The sequence below is a fragment of the Penicillium atrosanguineum genome (assembly GCF_028827265.1).
Source record: "Penicillium atrosanguineum strain IBT 20685 chromosome Unknown utg000005l_segment0_segment0, whole genome shotgun sequence".
Classification (NCBI taxonomy): domain Eukaryota; kingdom Fungi; phylum Ascomycota; class Eurotiomycetes; order Eurotiales; family Aspergillaceae; genus Penicillium; species Penicillium atrosanguineum.
This window is the reverse complement of record NW_026623137.1, coordinates 203,963-217,474: the sequence shown is the minus strand read 5'-3', so window position 1 is coordinate 217,474 and position 13,512 is coordinate 203,963. Positions and strand designations below refer to the sequence as shown.

General features: G+C 51.8%; 6 protein-coding genes across 6 annotated transcripts; 3 read left to right on the top strand and 3 right to left on the bottom strand.

Moving 5' to 3' along the window:
* Nucleotides 1-535: 535 nt before the first annotated feature.
* Nucleotides 536-2,718, top strand: N7443_006307 (MDR family MFS transporter; the record flags this gene model as incomplete). Its single annotated transcript, XM_056886363.1, has 4 exons — nt 536-627; nt 687-1,155; nt 1,208-1,587; nt 1,638-2,718. The coding sequence occupies 4 exons, from the start codon at nt 536-538 to the stop codon at nt 2,716-2,718; spliced, it is 2,022 nt and encodes a 673-aa protein (XP_056740012.1).
* Nucleotides 2,719-4,186: 1,468 nt separating this feature from the next.
* N7443_006306 (cytochrome P450) lies at nt 4,187-6,248 on the bottom strand (the record flags this gene model as incomplete). The annotated part of the gene is made up of 4 exons (XM_056886362.1): nt 4,187-4,306; nt 4,589-5,455; nt 5,506-6,120; nt 6,171-6,248. The coding sequence occupies 4 exons, from the start codon at nt 6,246-6,248 to the stop codon at nt 4,187-4,189; spliced, it is 1,680 nt and encodes a 559-aa protein (XP_056740011.1).
* An 846-nt stretch (nt 6,249-7,094) lies between these two features.
* On the bottom strand, nt 7,095-8,576 carry N7443_006305 (C2HC5-type zinc finger protein; the record flags this gene model as incomplete). The annotated part of the gene is made up of 1 exon (XM_056886361.1): nt 7,095-8,576. The coding sequence occupies one exon, from the start codon at nt 8,574-8,576 to the stop codon at nt 7,095-7,097; it is 1,482 nt and encodes a 493-aa protein (XP_056740010.1).
* A 1,064-nt stretch (nt 8,577-9,640) lies between these two features.
* Nucleotides 9,641-10,069, top strand: N7443_006304 (uncharacterized protein; the record flags this gene model as incomplete). The annotated part of the gene is made up of 1 exon (XM_056886360.1): nt 9,641-10,069. One exon carries the CDS (start codon nt 9,641-9,643, stop codon nt 10,067-10,069), a length of 429 nt encoding a protein of 142 aa, XP_056740009.1.
* An 898-nt stretch (nt 10,070-10,967) lies between these two features.
* N7443_006303 (Pre-rRNA-processing protein ipi1) lies at nt 10,968-11,911 on the bottom strand (the record flags this gene model as incomplete). Its single annotated transcript, XM_056886359.1, has 2 exons — nt 10,968-11,801; nt 11,858-11,911. 2 exons carry the CDS (start codon nt 11,909-11,911, stop codon nt 10,968-10,970), a joined length of 888 nt encoding a protein of 295 aa, XP_056740008.1.
* Nucleotides 11,912-12,454: 543 nt separating this feature from the next.
* On the top strand, nt 12,455-13,447 carry N7443_006302 (Nitrogen regulatory protein nrfA; the record flags this gene model as incomplete). Its single annotated transcript, XM_056886358.1, has 1 exon — nt 12,455-13,447. One exon carries the CDS (start codon nt 12,455-12,457, stop codon nt 13,445-13,447), a length of 993 nt encoding a protein of 330 aa, XP_056740007.1.
* Nucleotides 13,448-13,512: the final 65 nt, after the last annotated feature.

Here is a 13,512-nt window from a genome sequence, read left to right as displayed (position 1 = left end):
ATCTCACACTCCTGGCAATTGACAGGTTACAAACTTTTAGGCCAGACTTGACCATAATTGCCAAACCCCCCAATCGGAGCACGGACTGCCCGAAGATGACCATCCGCTCCGAGTCTGACTCGGTTGCAATTCGAAGGCCCGTAGACATCTACATGTATTCGCTACGACAAGGGCATTCCGTGCTTCAGACAGGGGCGATTTCCCCGTCATTTCCCCTGTCCTGCATGATGATGCCTTCGTCCTGGCACTCAGAGTAAGGGATCGCCGCTATACTCACACCCTTGACCCAATTGGGCGCCACCGAGCGGAAAGGGAAAAAGGGTCAACAAACTGCAGAGACATAGCTCCGTGATCCTTGCGTGGTCTCCTGGCCGATGCAGTCCCGGCCTGGACTACGGCGGAGCCCTGGCTCCGTGGATGCCTGTCATTTGCTCGGTCAGCTAGGTTGCATGACTGACAATGCATGGTCCAAAGACAATACTAGCCGTACTACTGCGTGTGCACCGCCTGCAGGCAACGGAGCACTCCAACCCACATGGAGACCGGGGTCTCGGTTCGTAGCTTGTGCGACATTGGGAGCCAAGGACTCAAGGACGCGCAAGGTCGCCCTGGTCCATCTCGAGACCTGTACAAAAGGGCCGGCTGCGTTGCCAACCCTGCCTAACTGCAGTCCTTTTAACCTGCAGCTTCCCCTCGGGTTTCCAGTCAATCTTTCACCTACACCACTGCCATAATGCCTACTTTTTTGGTAAATCAATTCCTCCAAGGGTGGAGGATCATCCCGCCCTTAGGACTTCTAGTGATCAACAACCACCGCCCAAAGAAAGTCCTAAGCCTTCAAGCGAGAAGGAAAGCACAATGCCCGATGAGCAATTCAGAAACATTGCTGGTCTTGATACGGACAAGGAGACCACGAGTCACAGCAATAGCAATGCCAATAGTGACCCTTCGCCTGAGGCGGTGCCCAATGAAGATACCAACAAAGAGCCAGTGCTCCGCGGCGACGAGGAAAAGGAGGTCTCGAATGCAGAGAGCAATACGAGCGGTGAGGCTGATGCAGATCCCAAGGATGTGGATGACAAAGAATATCCTTCCGGCTTCAAACTCCTTCTTATTACTATCGCATTGTGTCTCTGCGTGTTCTGTGTGGCACTAGTACGTGTGTTTACTTGCCACCCAAAAATTACGATTGCTTACCATTGAATAGGACAACACAATTATCGCAACGGCCATTCCCAAAATCACGGACCAGTTCAATTCTCTGGATGATGTGGGTTGGTATGGTAGTTCCTATCTGTTGACTACGTGCGCCGTGACTTTGATATTTGGCAAATTCTACACTTTTTATTCGATCAAATGGATCTATCTGCTGGCTCTGTCGATTTTCGAAATTGGTTCTCTAATCTGCGCTACAACTCCCACGTCCGTTGGTCTGATTGTTGGTCGTGCCATTGCTGGTCTGGGAGCGGCTGGTCTCTTCTCCGGCTCTATGCTCATCATTCACCAAAGTGTGCCGCTTGTCAAGAGGCCTATATACACTGGTCTTGTCGGCTCCATGTTCGGTATTGCTAGTGTCGGGGGTCCGCTGTATGTTCCTTTGCTTCCTTTCCGGAGAATGTTGCTAACCTTCTTCCCAGCATGGGAGGTGCTTTCACCGACCGCCTGACCTGGCGCTGGTGCTTCTACATTAACCTGCCTGTTGGTGCAGTAACTTTCCTTTTCATTGTGTGCTTCTTCAAGGCCACTCCACCTCTCATCGGTAAGGGCGATCGAACCTGGAAGCAGCAAATTGCCGAGTTTGATCTCCTTGGTTCGCTGTTCTTCCTCCCTGCCATCATCGCTCTTCTATTGGCGTTGCAATGGGGCGGTACCACCTACGCATGGGGCAGTGCGCGTATCATCGCACTCTTCGTCGTCTTTGGTGTGCTTATCATCATCTTTGTCGGTCTTCAATGGTGGGGTCAGGACCGCGCCACTATTCCTCCTCGCCTGATCAAGAACCGTAATATCTGGGGTACGGCCTGGTATGCGCTGGCCATTGGTGCCGCATACTTCGTCATGATCTATTATCTCCCAATCTGGTTCCAGTCTGTCAAAGGCGCCTCCGCCATCAAGTCCGGCATCATGAACCTGCCCTTGATTATCTCCGTCGTCGTTCTCGGCATCCTCGCCGGTGGGCTGGTCACTGCCTGTGGCTACTACACTCCTTTCATGATCGCATCGTCTATCATTATGACTATCGGTGCAGGGCTCCTATCCACCCTCGAGGTGGACTCCGGCCACCCCAAGTGGATTGGATACCAGGTCGTGTTCGGTGTCGGCCTAGGCATGGGTATGCAAATGCCAATGATTGTCATACAGACGGCACTCAAGACCGAGGACATCCCCAGCGGTACTGCTATGGTCATGTTCGCTCAGACCCTGGGTGGCGCTATCTTCGTCTCTGTTGGCCAAAATGTCTTCCAGAACCAGCTTGTTCACAACATCCAGACCTATGCTCCTGGTGCTGACGCTTCTAAGATCGTTGGTGCCGGTGCCACTATGCTGCGCAGCATTCTGCCCGGTCCTGCTTTGCAACCCGTCCTGTTGGCATACAACAATGCGGTTACGCAAACTTTCTACGTTGCCGTCGCCATGGGCGCCCTGTCACTGATCGGCCCCATATTCGTTGAGTGGCTTTCCGTCAAGGGTAAGAAGATTGAAGTGGCTCCGGCTTAGGCGTTCAAACCTTCCGACTTTTTCACCCATTCATGCATATTTTTTTTTGTAATTTCTTTTGTTGTGCAGAGAGCTCTGGATTTGAAGACAGTAAAACACAGGCTCTACATACCTTCATGCTTTGAGTACTACACTTAATGGACCTAATTTTTATGCACTTTCGATACAACCGAGATCCTAGATGATTTTACCTTCAATTGTTGGAAGTGGTCTAACACCATGGAGGGAAGAAGAGACTAGAGATTGATGATGAGAAGAGCTCAAATCAAAACATAAGAAATATCCTCTAGGTCAAACACCTTCGTACCCGTGAATCCTGCGTTCTGTGCCTTGCGCCCTGCAAGGCTCTTCTCCCTGCTTCTTCCCCCATAATATCGACGAACATTATCCACGCAACCCAGGGAATTGCCCTCTAAGAGCTCCACCTTTCAAGATATCTTTATGAGTAAAAGGGTTGCTTTGTTCCTAGTTTCCAAGTCTATTTTTGTTCTTTAAGGAGTACATACCATCCCTTTATGTATTCATTTCAGTGTGTTTGAGGTCATCTAAACGCAAGTGAGCCCTAGAGACTCCATGGCCAGGTTCTTTGAAAGATTTCTTTCATGAGAAGATCTATTGCTCCAGTCATGGAGATCGTTCTTTTAGAGTAGTAGCCTCTCATTACTCCTGGTCCAAACGTCATTCCTATATACCTTGTGCCCAGGCCCTTGGAGTAGAGAAACCAATGGAACTACGTACTATATATTTCATAGAAAAGGGCAAGACAAGTGAAGATTCTAATTAGTCTATGTCCGGTCAAGGTACCAAGGCCGAAGATGAAGAATATTAAACTACCGCATAAAGACTGAGATAAATGCCCCAGATGACGCCACACGCGCTCGCAAAGACAACCCTCCGATCCACAGGAATGACCGTATACATGAGAGTGGATACAACCGGGCGATATTTCAATCTGGCATTCATGATCGGCCGGAAATCCTAGATCAAATCAGTATTCCACATATCAGGGGCTCGAGGCCAAGCACACAAAGGACACATACCAAGAGAACAAGCTCCCACACACGGCCGAAACCCTCCCCCTTTAGAATATTGATCAAAACGACGAAAAGCACGATATTCATCGCGCCCGCTAGCGTTTGGTCAAAAAAGAACTTCATCACGAAGCTATGGAGTCCCGAATGTCGCGCGGGTGCCCACTTCTCCTTGTCTTTTTGGAGGGGTAACGTGTCATTTGCTGTGGATGTGCCCAGGATGGAAGAAATGAATGAACGAAGCCATGCGAATGAAAGTAGCGACTTTAGAGAAAGAGAGCGCCACAGATTGGAGATTTCCGCACGAGAGGGGAATCCTGGATAGCGCGCCTCCAGGGCGCGTTGCCAGTAGAAGTTGATCGGCACGACCAGGATGCCATATGTCACGAACTGGAGCAGTGCCAAAGTGTTCAGAGAAAAAGGGCCCTGAGAGGTGGTTAGCTGACGTTGTATGCGTTTGGTGTAAATCGTACAGTCTTGTTGCGCTGGTCAATCAGCTGCGCCAGGACGTTAGAGAGGGCATTCAGGACAGTCGATTGCACGAACGTCACAGTTAGCTGTGAGGGCATAACGAGTGAATGTTGGACATCATCTGGCGTCTGGCGCCGAATTAAAAGATATCTTGATGCTGAATCGATGAGTTGGGGGGGCTAAGACGCGCAACCGTGTCCTGACTAAGACGCGATCGGCAAGGGTCCCCCATTTGCCATTTGCCATTTGACATTTGACACTTGACACTTTTTACATCAAGACTTGTCAGGTTGAACTTCATTCTTCATTTCATTCGTTGCCTAGTGTCCAATCTATCGTCTGGTCGGTACTACTTTTGAAAATTCTACGTTTGGTCCATTCTTCGCACTGGTGAAGTGGTCCACCAGCGCCAAATGGCCCCCAGCATCCTCACCTTGACGGTCAGCCAGCGACATGTCAAAGAGGAAGAAAAGTCGCGCCAATGTCAGGCGCATCTCCATAAACGCCATGCTCTTTCCAATGCACCCGCGTGGTCCAATACTAAACGGACAGAACGCGCGACGCGCGGTCTCGATTTCTTCCTTGCTAGTCGTCCACGATGCACCCGATGATGCGCAAGTGGCGCCCTCAATCCAACGCTCGGGAATGTAATCCTCTGGAGATCGGTAGTACTGCTCCTGACGGTGGATCGAGTAGACAGGCGTGCCGCAGTCTGTGCCTGCGGGCAGGAAGACGCCGTCAACGACGGCTCCTCCTTCCATGACCTCGCGCGGTGGCGCACCTGGGACGGCTGGTGCGAGGCGCAGAGCTTCGTCGATGCATGCTTTCAGATAGCCGAGCTCGTTGAGCTGTGCGCCACTTATGATCTCCTCAACCTCGTTGAAGGCGCCACGTACTTCGGCGCAAACCTTGGCCAGAGCAGCCGGGGACCGAACCAGGTAGAACAGTGTAGCTGCCAATGTAGTCGAAGTAGTATCGCTTCCCGCAATCATGAGCACGTTGGCCTCACCCCACAGCTCGGGTGTGCTGAGGCCCTTGCCTGTCTCGGGATCCTTTGCATTGAGCAGATAGTAGAAGAAGTCTTTCTTGGCTTCGCGACCGGCCAAGGCACGTTCTTGAGCCCGCTTGTTAGCCTCGACACGCGAGTTCATGATGAAGTTCCATCGGTCTTGCGTGAGCTGTCGAATGAAAACCTGATCGAGATGCCAGCGGTCCAAAGGCATCCACAGTCCACACTACACAGGTCAGCGGTTTCCGCCGAGTCCAGATGTGTTGTACTTACCACGTAGTGTCGATTTGCAGCGCGATCAACCAGCCCGATCATGTGTCGTCGAGTATCTCCAATGAGCATGTCAAAACTCTTTCCAAAGCACAGTTCGCCCATCACGTCGTAGGAGAGGTAGCTGAACCAATTGCCCATGTTGCGCACGACACCTTTACGATCATCGCCTTTTCTCTCATCCTTCTCATCGAATCCGGCCAAGACTGCACAGAGCTGTCGCACATGCAAGAGCATTACATCCTCCATACCCTTCAGCGCATTCTCTGAGAATGCCTGGCTGAGCACACGCCGCTTGCGTCCATGCGTCGTCTTGTCGATCGCATTGTGAGTGTTGTACACGCCCTTGATCGCGGGGAAGGCATTGTAGAAATCTGCCTTCTGCAACCTTTTTCCATGTCCATAGATATCATGAAGCCCCTTGTCCGAGTTAACCGAAACAAAGTTCGGCGCAACTCGTACATGCGTGCCGTATTTCTTGTGTTGTGCGTGCAGCCACAGATGCCGATCTCCCTTCAATCCATGGTAAAGCTGTACCCAGGGTGTGATAGATGCCAGAAAAGGCCCTGGGATGCGCCGAAGCGGGTGCACAAAGCGGTTGTAAAGGGTGTAGGCGATTGTCTGGAGCTCTGTTAGCTTTCTTGCAGCCTGTGTTTGCCTCAAATACATACCAAGACGCCCAGCACCGCGGCCAGGTCGATTGCTAGTCGCTGTGCGGACATGCTCCTCACCACTGGTTCAACAAGCATCTTGGATGGTCTTCACGTCATCAGGGGGTGCTTATCTTCCGAAGTCATGGAAGTGAGAGTTATATACTTGCCGCGCCGAAGATATCCGCGCCCAACCGTGTTTCGGAATCGATGACGATAGACCCAACAAAACTGGGGTTGTGACCTTGTGAACCTGGACTATTAATGCGACTAGATCATTCTGTATGTGGTCACGGGTACTTGCGGCTGTTTTCTGGTTTCAGTTATGTGCTTTCAAGTGAAGTGAATGGATATCTCAGAGAACCTCTCCGGCGGGGCGCGGATAAGTTAAGTTATGCTTATTTTGTGATTTTGTGATTTTGTGCTTTCATTACTTTGCACTCTTTGCGGGGAAGCTTTTCCTCTAGAACGTGGTCCAAGATAAGAACCGGTGCTTAAGACGTGTATAGAGTAACGCAACATCAGGCTTTGGGATTTATTGGTCTATGATTTAGGGTATTCGACTGCTCAGGTGAGACCCCCCTTGAGAGGATCTTTCCAAGCTACCCCTCGAACCCCACCGCGGCTTTTTAGGCGTTCTATTTGAACGCGGCCTACCGCTATTATCCGATGGGTAATCACTTATCATCTGCTCCGCAATTGGACGCGGTTGAGGCAGTGGGGAGTGTTGCACTGTGCTCCGAGTCCATGCTCGGGGGCCGTTGCTAATTCCCAGCGCAGCGCTCATTCTTTGCTGTCCTTGTATATGAATGCTGACTGTACCATGCAACTTGGCCATGGTAATGATCCTGGAATGTGCTATCCAGGCCTCTTGTGCACAAATGCGTTGGCCAGATTCGGTTCCTTGCATTATCGACATCTTCGCTTAGCAGCGCGCCGAGATGACTATGAGCTGGTCCCATGTAATCCACCATCCAGGATCCACTGCTCGTTATCGTCACTGTCGTCCTGCACGCGTCGCCATGTTTGCTTCCTTTCCGCTCGCTCGGCTCCATCTGCCGTCTTGCCGGTTGGGGCTTTCCAGACTGGACGCATCAACCCTCCTGCAGCAAGGAGAGGATTCCGACTGAAAGCATGGCCTCTCCCCGATGCCGGACCTCCCTCGGAGTCAGCGACATCCATGGAGTCCGGCTCACTAGGGTCTGGTGTTGACTCCACCTGTGCGGAATGATACACCCTCCGTACTTTGCCGCCTTTGATATCAAGGCTCATCACGGTCTTCTTCTTCTCCCATTCGGGACGAGCTTTCTCTTCCATCTCCCGTTGAATGCGCTGCTGCTTCTTCAGCGCGAGTGCTCGCTGTGCCGGGCTCATCCATATCGTTGAGGCGACATTCGGGGTCTCGAAGTCGGCTGCCTCATCAACGACCTTGGTCCGACGAGCATTTTGTGCTTGGAACTGAAGCAGTTTGTCACGATGGGCTCTAGCTGCATCCAGCTTGTTCGGAGAAGACGACCCGGATCCTGTGGGTTTCGGCCCTCCTTGATGGTGTGCACCCTCATTATGGGCTCGCATCTTTTCCTGCCCGCGTTCCTCTCGTAGCTCTCTAATCATATCCTGTACCTCTTCTGGTGAGAGGAGCGGCGTGCCGCAGAACGAGCATGGTTGTAAACCCTCGAGAGAACAGATTATCTTGCCGCATTTGACGCAGTTGGGGGCTGGATCAAATAGTGGATGAATGGAAGCGTAGCAGTTACATTTGCGGTTTTCGGTGCTCTTTGTAGGGTTGGTCGAAAGTTCCAATGCTGCAATTGCGGCCGTCAAGTCGGAGATATTGTTGGTTGTGAGGGCTGCACCGCCCTTTAAGGAACTTGCTGTACCTCCGGTTTGTTTCTGTTTGCTCGTCTTTGATCGCACATTTGGCAGCATATCGGAAAGGACAGGCCCAGAAGCAGACGGAGGCGGTTTTGAGGGAGTTGAAATCGTGGAAGACTGCGCGCGAGAGGATGCAGAGGGTCCAGGTGCAGGCAGGCTGGGGGAATTGGACATCGACTTGCTGGCGGACATGTAGTCCTCCTCCGCTCTGGACTTCATGTAGCCTCCTCCCACGTCACCATAATTGTCCGGTCGACGTGGCGGGCCAGCATTGTGTAGCGGCTTCTTCTCCTTTTTATTCTTCCCTTTCGGCCTTTCGCTGGCTGTTTCATTTCGTGTAGATGTCGCGGGCGGGCGGGGGTCGCGACGGGCATTGAATGAGGCGATAAACTCGAGAGCTGCGGGGGAATCGCCGACGAGGCTTTTCAGGTTTTCGGCGCAGGCCTCTTTCGAAAGACTGGCCGAATAGTCGATAACTTGCCTTAAGGAGTCTTCATCCAGTGGGAGAAGCTGGCTAAGCCGAGGCGTCGCCCAGGTTGTGAGGTCAGACATGGTTGTGAAAGGGAAAAAGTTGAGGTGGAGCTCCCCGCAAGGAAACCAAAGCGGAACTATACCCTTTACATTCCCCGACTCTACTTATCCCCCAGTCTTTTTTTTCAAGCTACACGGTGGGCTTGGAAGATATTGAGAACTTGGAGGAGTAGGATCGAGATCAAAGAGCTTCTGTCGATACTATGGTGAAGCGCATACATAACCTACATTGGATTACGAGCTCTCAGAGTCAGGTCAATTTCTGACGCTTTCAGCGTTGTAGCGGGTCGGTTTTCAATGGCGAGTATAAGATGATGTCCACATCCCATTGTTGGGGTCTTTTTTGGTAGCTAGCACACAGCCCAACTGAGAAGATAAAATGAACAGTTCGAAATAGGCGGCTGAGACTTGATTATCTCCATCGTATTCGAAGTCATCTGGAGAGGTCCCGGGGAATATCGTGGAAAAGGAACCAATCTTGGGAAAGAGGTCCAAAAGGAGCTTTGCGAAACCTAGAAAGATGGCGAGTAAGAGTTGAAGAATCAAGTTGGTAAGTCTATCTAAATTATAGTCTCGCTCGGATCACTGCTTTCCGAACAACTTGCGATCTTGCAACTCCCGCGAGATGGAGATCCTGCCGGGAACACAGGATATACTGGGGCAATCACCCCGGCTAAAGGGCTATACCCATCTTGCTCTCTGTTTTGCGCATCCCAAGAGCCTCTCTCGAGAAGGCACCGCTTCAGCCCTTGAAACAGCCACTCACCGGATAAGATCGGCCCTTCCATGGATCGGCGGATTTGTTGTCCACCAAGGCGAAGGCGAGGGAAGCTCTGGCACATTTGCTGTGGCTCGCAGATCTTCAGAACCCATTCTCAAGCTTCAGGATCGATCTGACATTTGCCTATCAAATGAAGAGATTGTCCAGGCGAAAGGGTCAAGCAACCTGCTAGACGTAGCCCTCTTCTCCGCAGGACCATCTCTTCCAGATAGCGACGGAGGAAACAAGTCCAGCACTTGTTCTAACCTTAACGGCAACCTGGATCAAGAATGGTCTCTTCCTGGACTGTGCCGCTCACCACAACATGCTGGACATGGGTGAAATCGACCAATTCTTCCAACTCTTAGGTACCGCACTCCGAGGCCAAGAGTTCGACGAAACCATTGTTGAAGTCAACACGCGCAACAGGCTGGATATATTTCCTCTTTTGAGTCTAGATGTGCCCAAATGCGATATCTCCCACCTGCGTTGCGCCACGTCTCTAGGGAAGCCTGCGCGTCCAACTCCCCAGCCAGATCCTCTACCAGCTTTTCACCATTTCCGATTCACTGCCACGCAACTTTCACAGCTCACGGACCTCGCTGAGACACCATCAGTCGATGATGCTCTAAGTGCATTTATCTGGAAACGACTTAGTGCGGTTCAAATGAAGCTGGGCCAGAAACCAGATACTATCACTGGCTTCCCTCGCACACTCGACTGCAGACGTGCACTTGAAGCACCCATTGAGTAAATGGGTGACATCGTAATGAAGACATACTCAACTATGACTCTTGTTGAACTGGATTGCTCCTCTCTAGTAGAGGTCGCGGCACAACTTCGTCGCGATGTTTACCGAATCAGAGATCGGGTATCTTCTTTGTACTTTGGCAACAGCCATTGCGGAGGAACCTGATAAGACCAAGCTCAACTTTGTAAAGAAATTTAATCCAGATACGTGGATAAATGCATCTTCGTGGGCGGGCGTTGCGACGTACTCCGTGAAGTTTGGCTTGCTGGGCAAGCCGACTCTCGTTCGGCGACCGACGTCGAAGCCCGTTCGGAGCTTGTTGTACTTCCGGCCACGCACGGAGCGAGGCGACATTGATATACAGCTTTGTTTACTAGATGATGAGATACAGGGGCTCAGGTGTGATCGGGAATGGGATCAATCTGCGGAATATATCGGTTGAAGGAATGATTCCCGGGGGCCTGGTTTGCCTTCTATGATGCATCTGGAAAAAAGATGAGTGCCGCTTAATATCTTGAATCAGGCGAAAGTGTCCAAGGTATAGCTACTGAATAATTCACCTCGCACCTGGGACCTTTACCTTACCAACCTTGGCTTTCAATATTAGATGTCGACGTGATCAGAGTATTCGGGGAAATTCCCCTAGCTGTCTATCTCATCCAGTCCACCTATGCTGAAGGGTGGGAATCTACAAGAAGCTCAGAGTTCACAGGACAATGCCGAGTCACGGCCCATTGTATGGTATGAAAGTAATGTACAAATCCTATTCCCCCCATCATCATCGTCATCTATGCAAATTCTGTGTAGATAGAGCCACACCAAAAGACGCCCGTGAATGAAGAAAAGCAAAAAGAAAAAAACGCCCAAAAAACACCGAGAAGACAGAATCGTCCCATCACTCTCAATCCCCATTCTCGCTCTTGACGTCGTCGTCATCCTCTGCGGTAAAGGACTGCTTGAGCTTACTGGGTCCGGGCTTGTTCATCGAGCCTTTCTTACTCGAGTTGAGCTTCTTCTTCTTTGTTGGGCTTGGGCTGCCATCGTCGTCATCGTTGTGTGGCCGCTTCGGTGCCGATGAGGTTGGGCTGCTGGCACCACTTGCTCCGCTGTCTGTGGGGGTCTTGTTGCGCGTGCTGCTGCCGCGGCCGGAGATGTTCATACATCGGTCTAGATGCTGGGCTACTCGGTTCATGACGAAGTATCGGGGGCAGATAGGGCATTTGCTGGTTGGGACTTCGGGGATTGTGCTGTCCTTCTCCGTTTTGCGTTTCTTCGGATTCGGCATCACGGCGAACATTTTCCCGTGGACGTCGTGTCCGGGTAATGTGATCAGGGGCCCATTTTGACAGTATTCACGGTTTGGGTCGGGGGGAGGTCGGTGGCCCGCGCCCACTGGGGGGTATGATAAGCGTGGGAGACGGCAGTCCGGGCAAATAATCTCCTTCACGGTGTGTAGCGGGTTTCCTTTCAGAAGAACTTTCCCGCGGTCGAAGATGGCGGCGTCCGTCTCCAGATGCGTGCTTGCTAGTTTGTTCGCATCTATGATGACTTCTCTCGGTTTGCCATCCACCACTGACTTGCTGCCAGGTTCTTCTGGTACAGTCGCCCCTTCTTCTGCCTTTTGTCTTGCAATTACAACCGCGGAGCGCATCCGCGCCATCTTCTCCTCGCGGTGGACCTTGGCGACCAGGTCATGGATGATGTTGTGGAATGTTTCGTTCAGGATATCGGTCGACTGGTAGGTCAAGTTAGAAGCCCGTCCGGTTGTTTCCTTGATACACAGGCACATACCACTTTGGCGATCGTCCCGGCAGGATAGCTCGGCCTGCTGGTGGAGTCGGCCATTTTCGGAGTCGTCCAGAGATGCCACCCTCGATTGGTCCGTTCCTGAATGGCCGACAGCTGTGTCTGGCCGCGACGCAGTCAGAACCCTCTTCGCGCCGGTTCGCAATCTACTTCTCCATAGGCCGGAAATCTATGCAGGGAGGTGCCAATCGGTGCAGCGAGGTCGAAGCCGGTCCGAGAGAATGTGGAATAGGGACCCCAGAGATCCCAAAGACAGCGTTCGGTGTTCAGTGTTCACGAAGGAGCGCAGATATCTGTGGCGAGTGCAAGTTAGTGAATGCACTATGTCTCGGGTCTCGGATGCATTGGAGGTTACCCTCGGGAGCCAAGCGCAAGTAAGCACAAGGGGGAGGGGGACAAAGGGGATGGATGGGAAGCAAAGGATGCAGATTGAGAATGAACATGAACATGAAATGGAACAATAGAACTGACCGATTGATTCCGCGTCACAACTCCGATCTCCGGGAGGATGAGAAAGAAGAGGCTGGAGCAAGTTGTTCCCTGGGCTTATCTCTTATCGTATCTCCGCACTCTTCTTTCATCATGGCTTACCAGTTCTTTAAAGACAGACCGTCTGGTCCTGCTAATAGTACTACTCCTACTCCTATTGCATCTCCTCCTCCATATCAGACTCGTCCGTCTATTCATCCTCCTCGACTTCAGCCACCTCCCGCGGCTGCGACCAGACCAAACCAGGCCCTCCAAGACGAGTACACGCCATATCCGCATGCGATTTCTATGGGCTATGCCACCCCTCACCCTCAGGTCACGATAGAAACGGTGGGAACAGGACATATCCCGTCCCTGGTGCGTATCACTGGGCTGCTCCTGCCAATACGTTACCCAAACTCCTTCTATACGGCCACCATCACGGACCCTGTCATCGCGTCTCTGTCACGCGTCGCAATCTACCATGACCACCCAGTCGCCGCTGTACCGGAGTCTGGCACCTCTGTGGGATCAGATAAAGTGATCGGGGGTATTCGTTGTCGCCTAGAGAAGCCAGATCCGCCACGAGGAACACAAGATGAATCGACAAACCTCTACATTCAGACTCTTCATCTGCTCTCGCCTTACCGTGGTCAAGGTGTGGCCGCAGCACTATTGAATGCACTGCTATTCGAAACACCGCCGAAATCTAAATCACGCGGCCGGGTTTCTGAAATAGTCAAGCATTACAATATACGGTCTGTGACTGCCCATGTCCACGAAGCGAACGAGGATGGACTCGCGTGGTATGTTGCGCGTGGGTTCAAGATCCAAGATGGCATTGTGGAAGGGTACTATCGACGACTGAAACCCTCCGGTGCGAGAATTGTCCGTCTGGATTTACCCTACGATGATGCGCAGGAGAACCCCGAGCGTAAGGAAGTTCCGAAAAGCTCACCCCAAGATGACGACTGGGAGAAGGTCGAAGCGGAGGATGGAGAAGAGGGCGATCATGGCGTTCAGCTTCTAGGTGATTCGCACGAGGAAACACCTTCGAGAAAGCGCAAGGCTGTGGATGAGAAGGGGATCCAGGCTCAGCGCAGGTGAGCGGTGCCAGGTGCATTCGAATATGTGCCATGTAGTGAGATGTTTGTTGAATACCCAGTAGATTA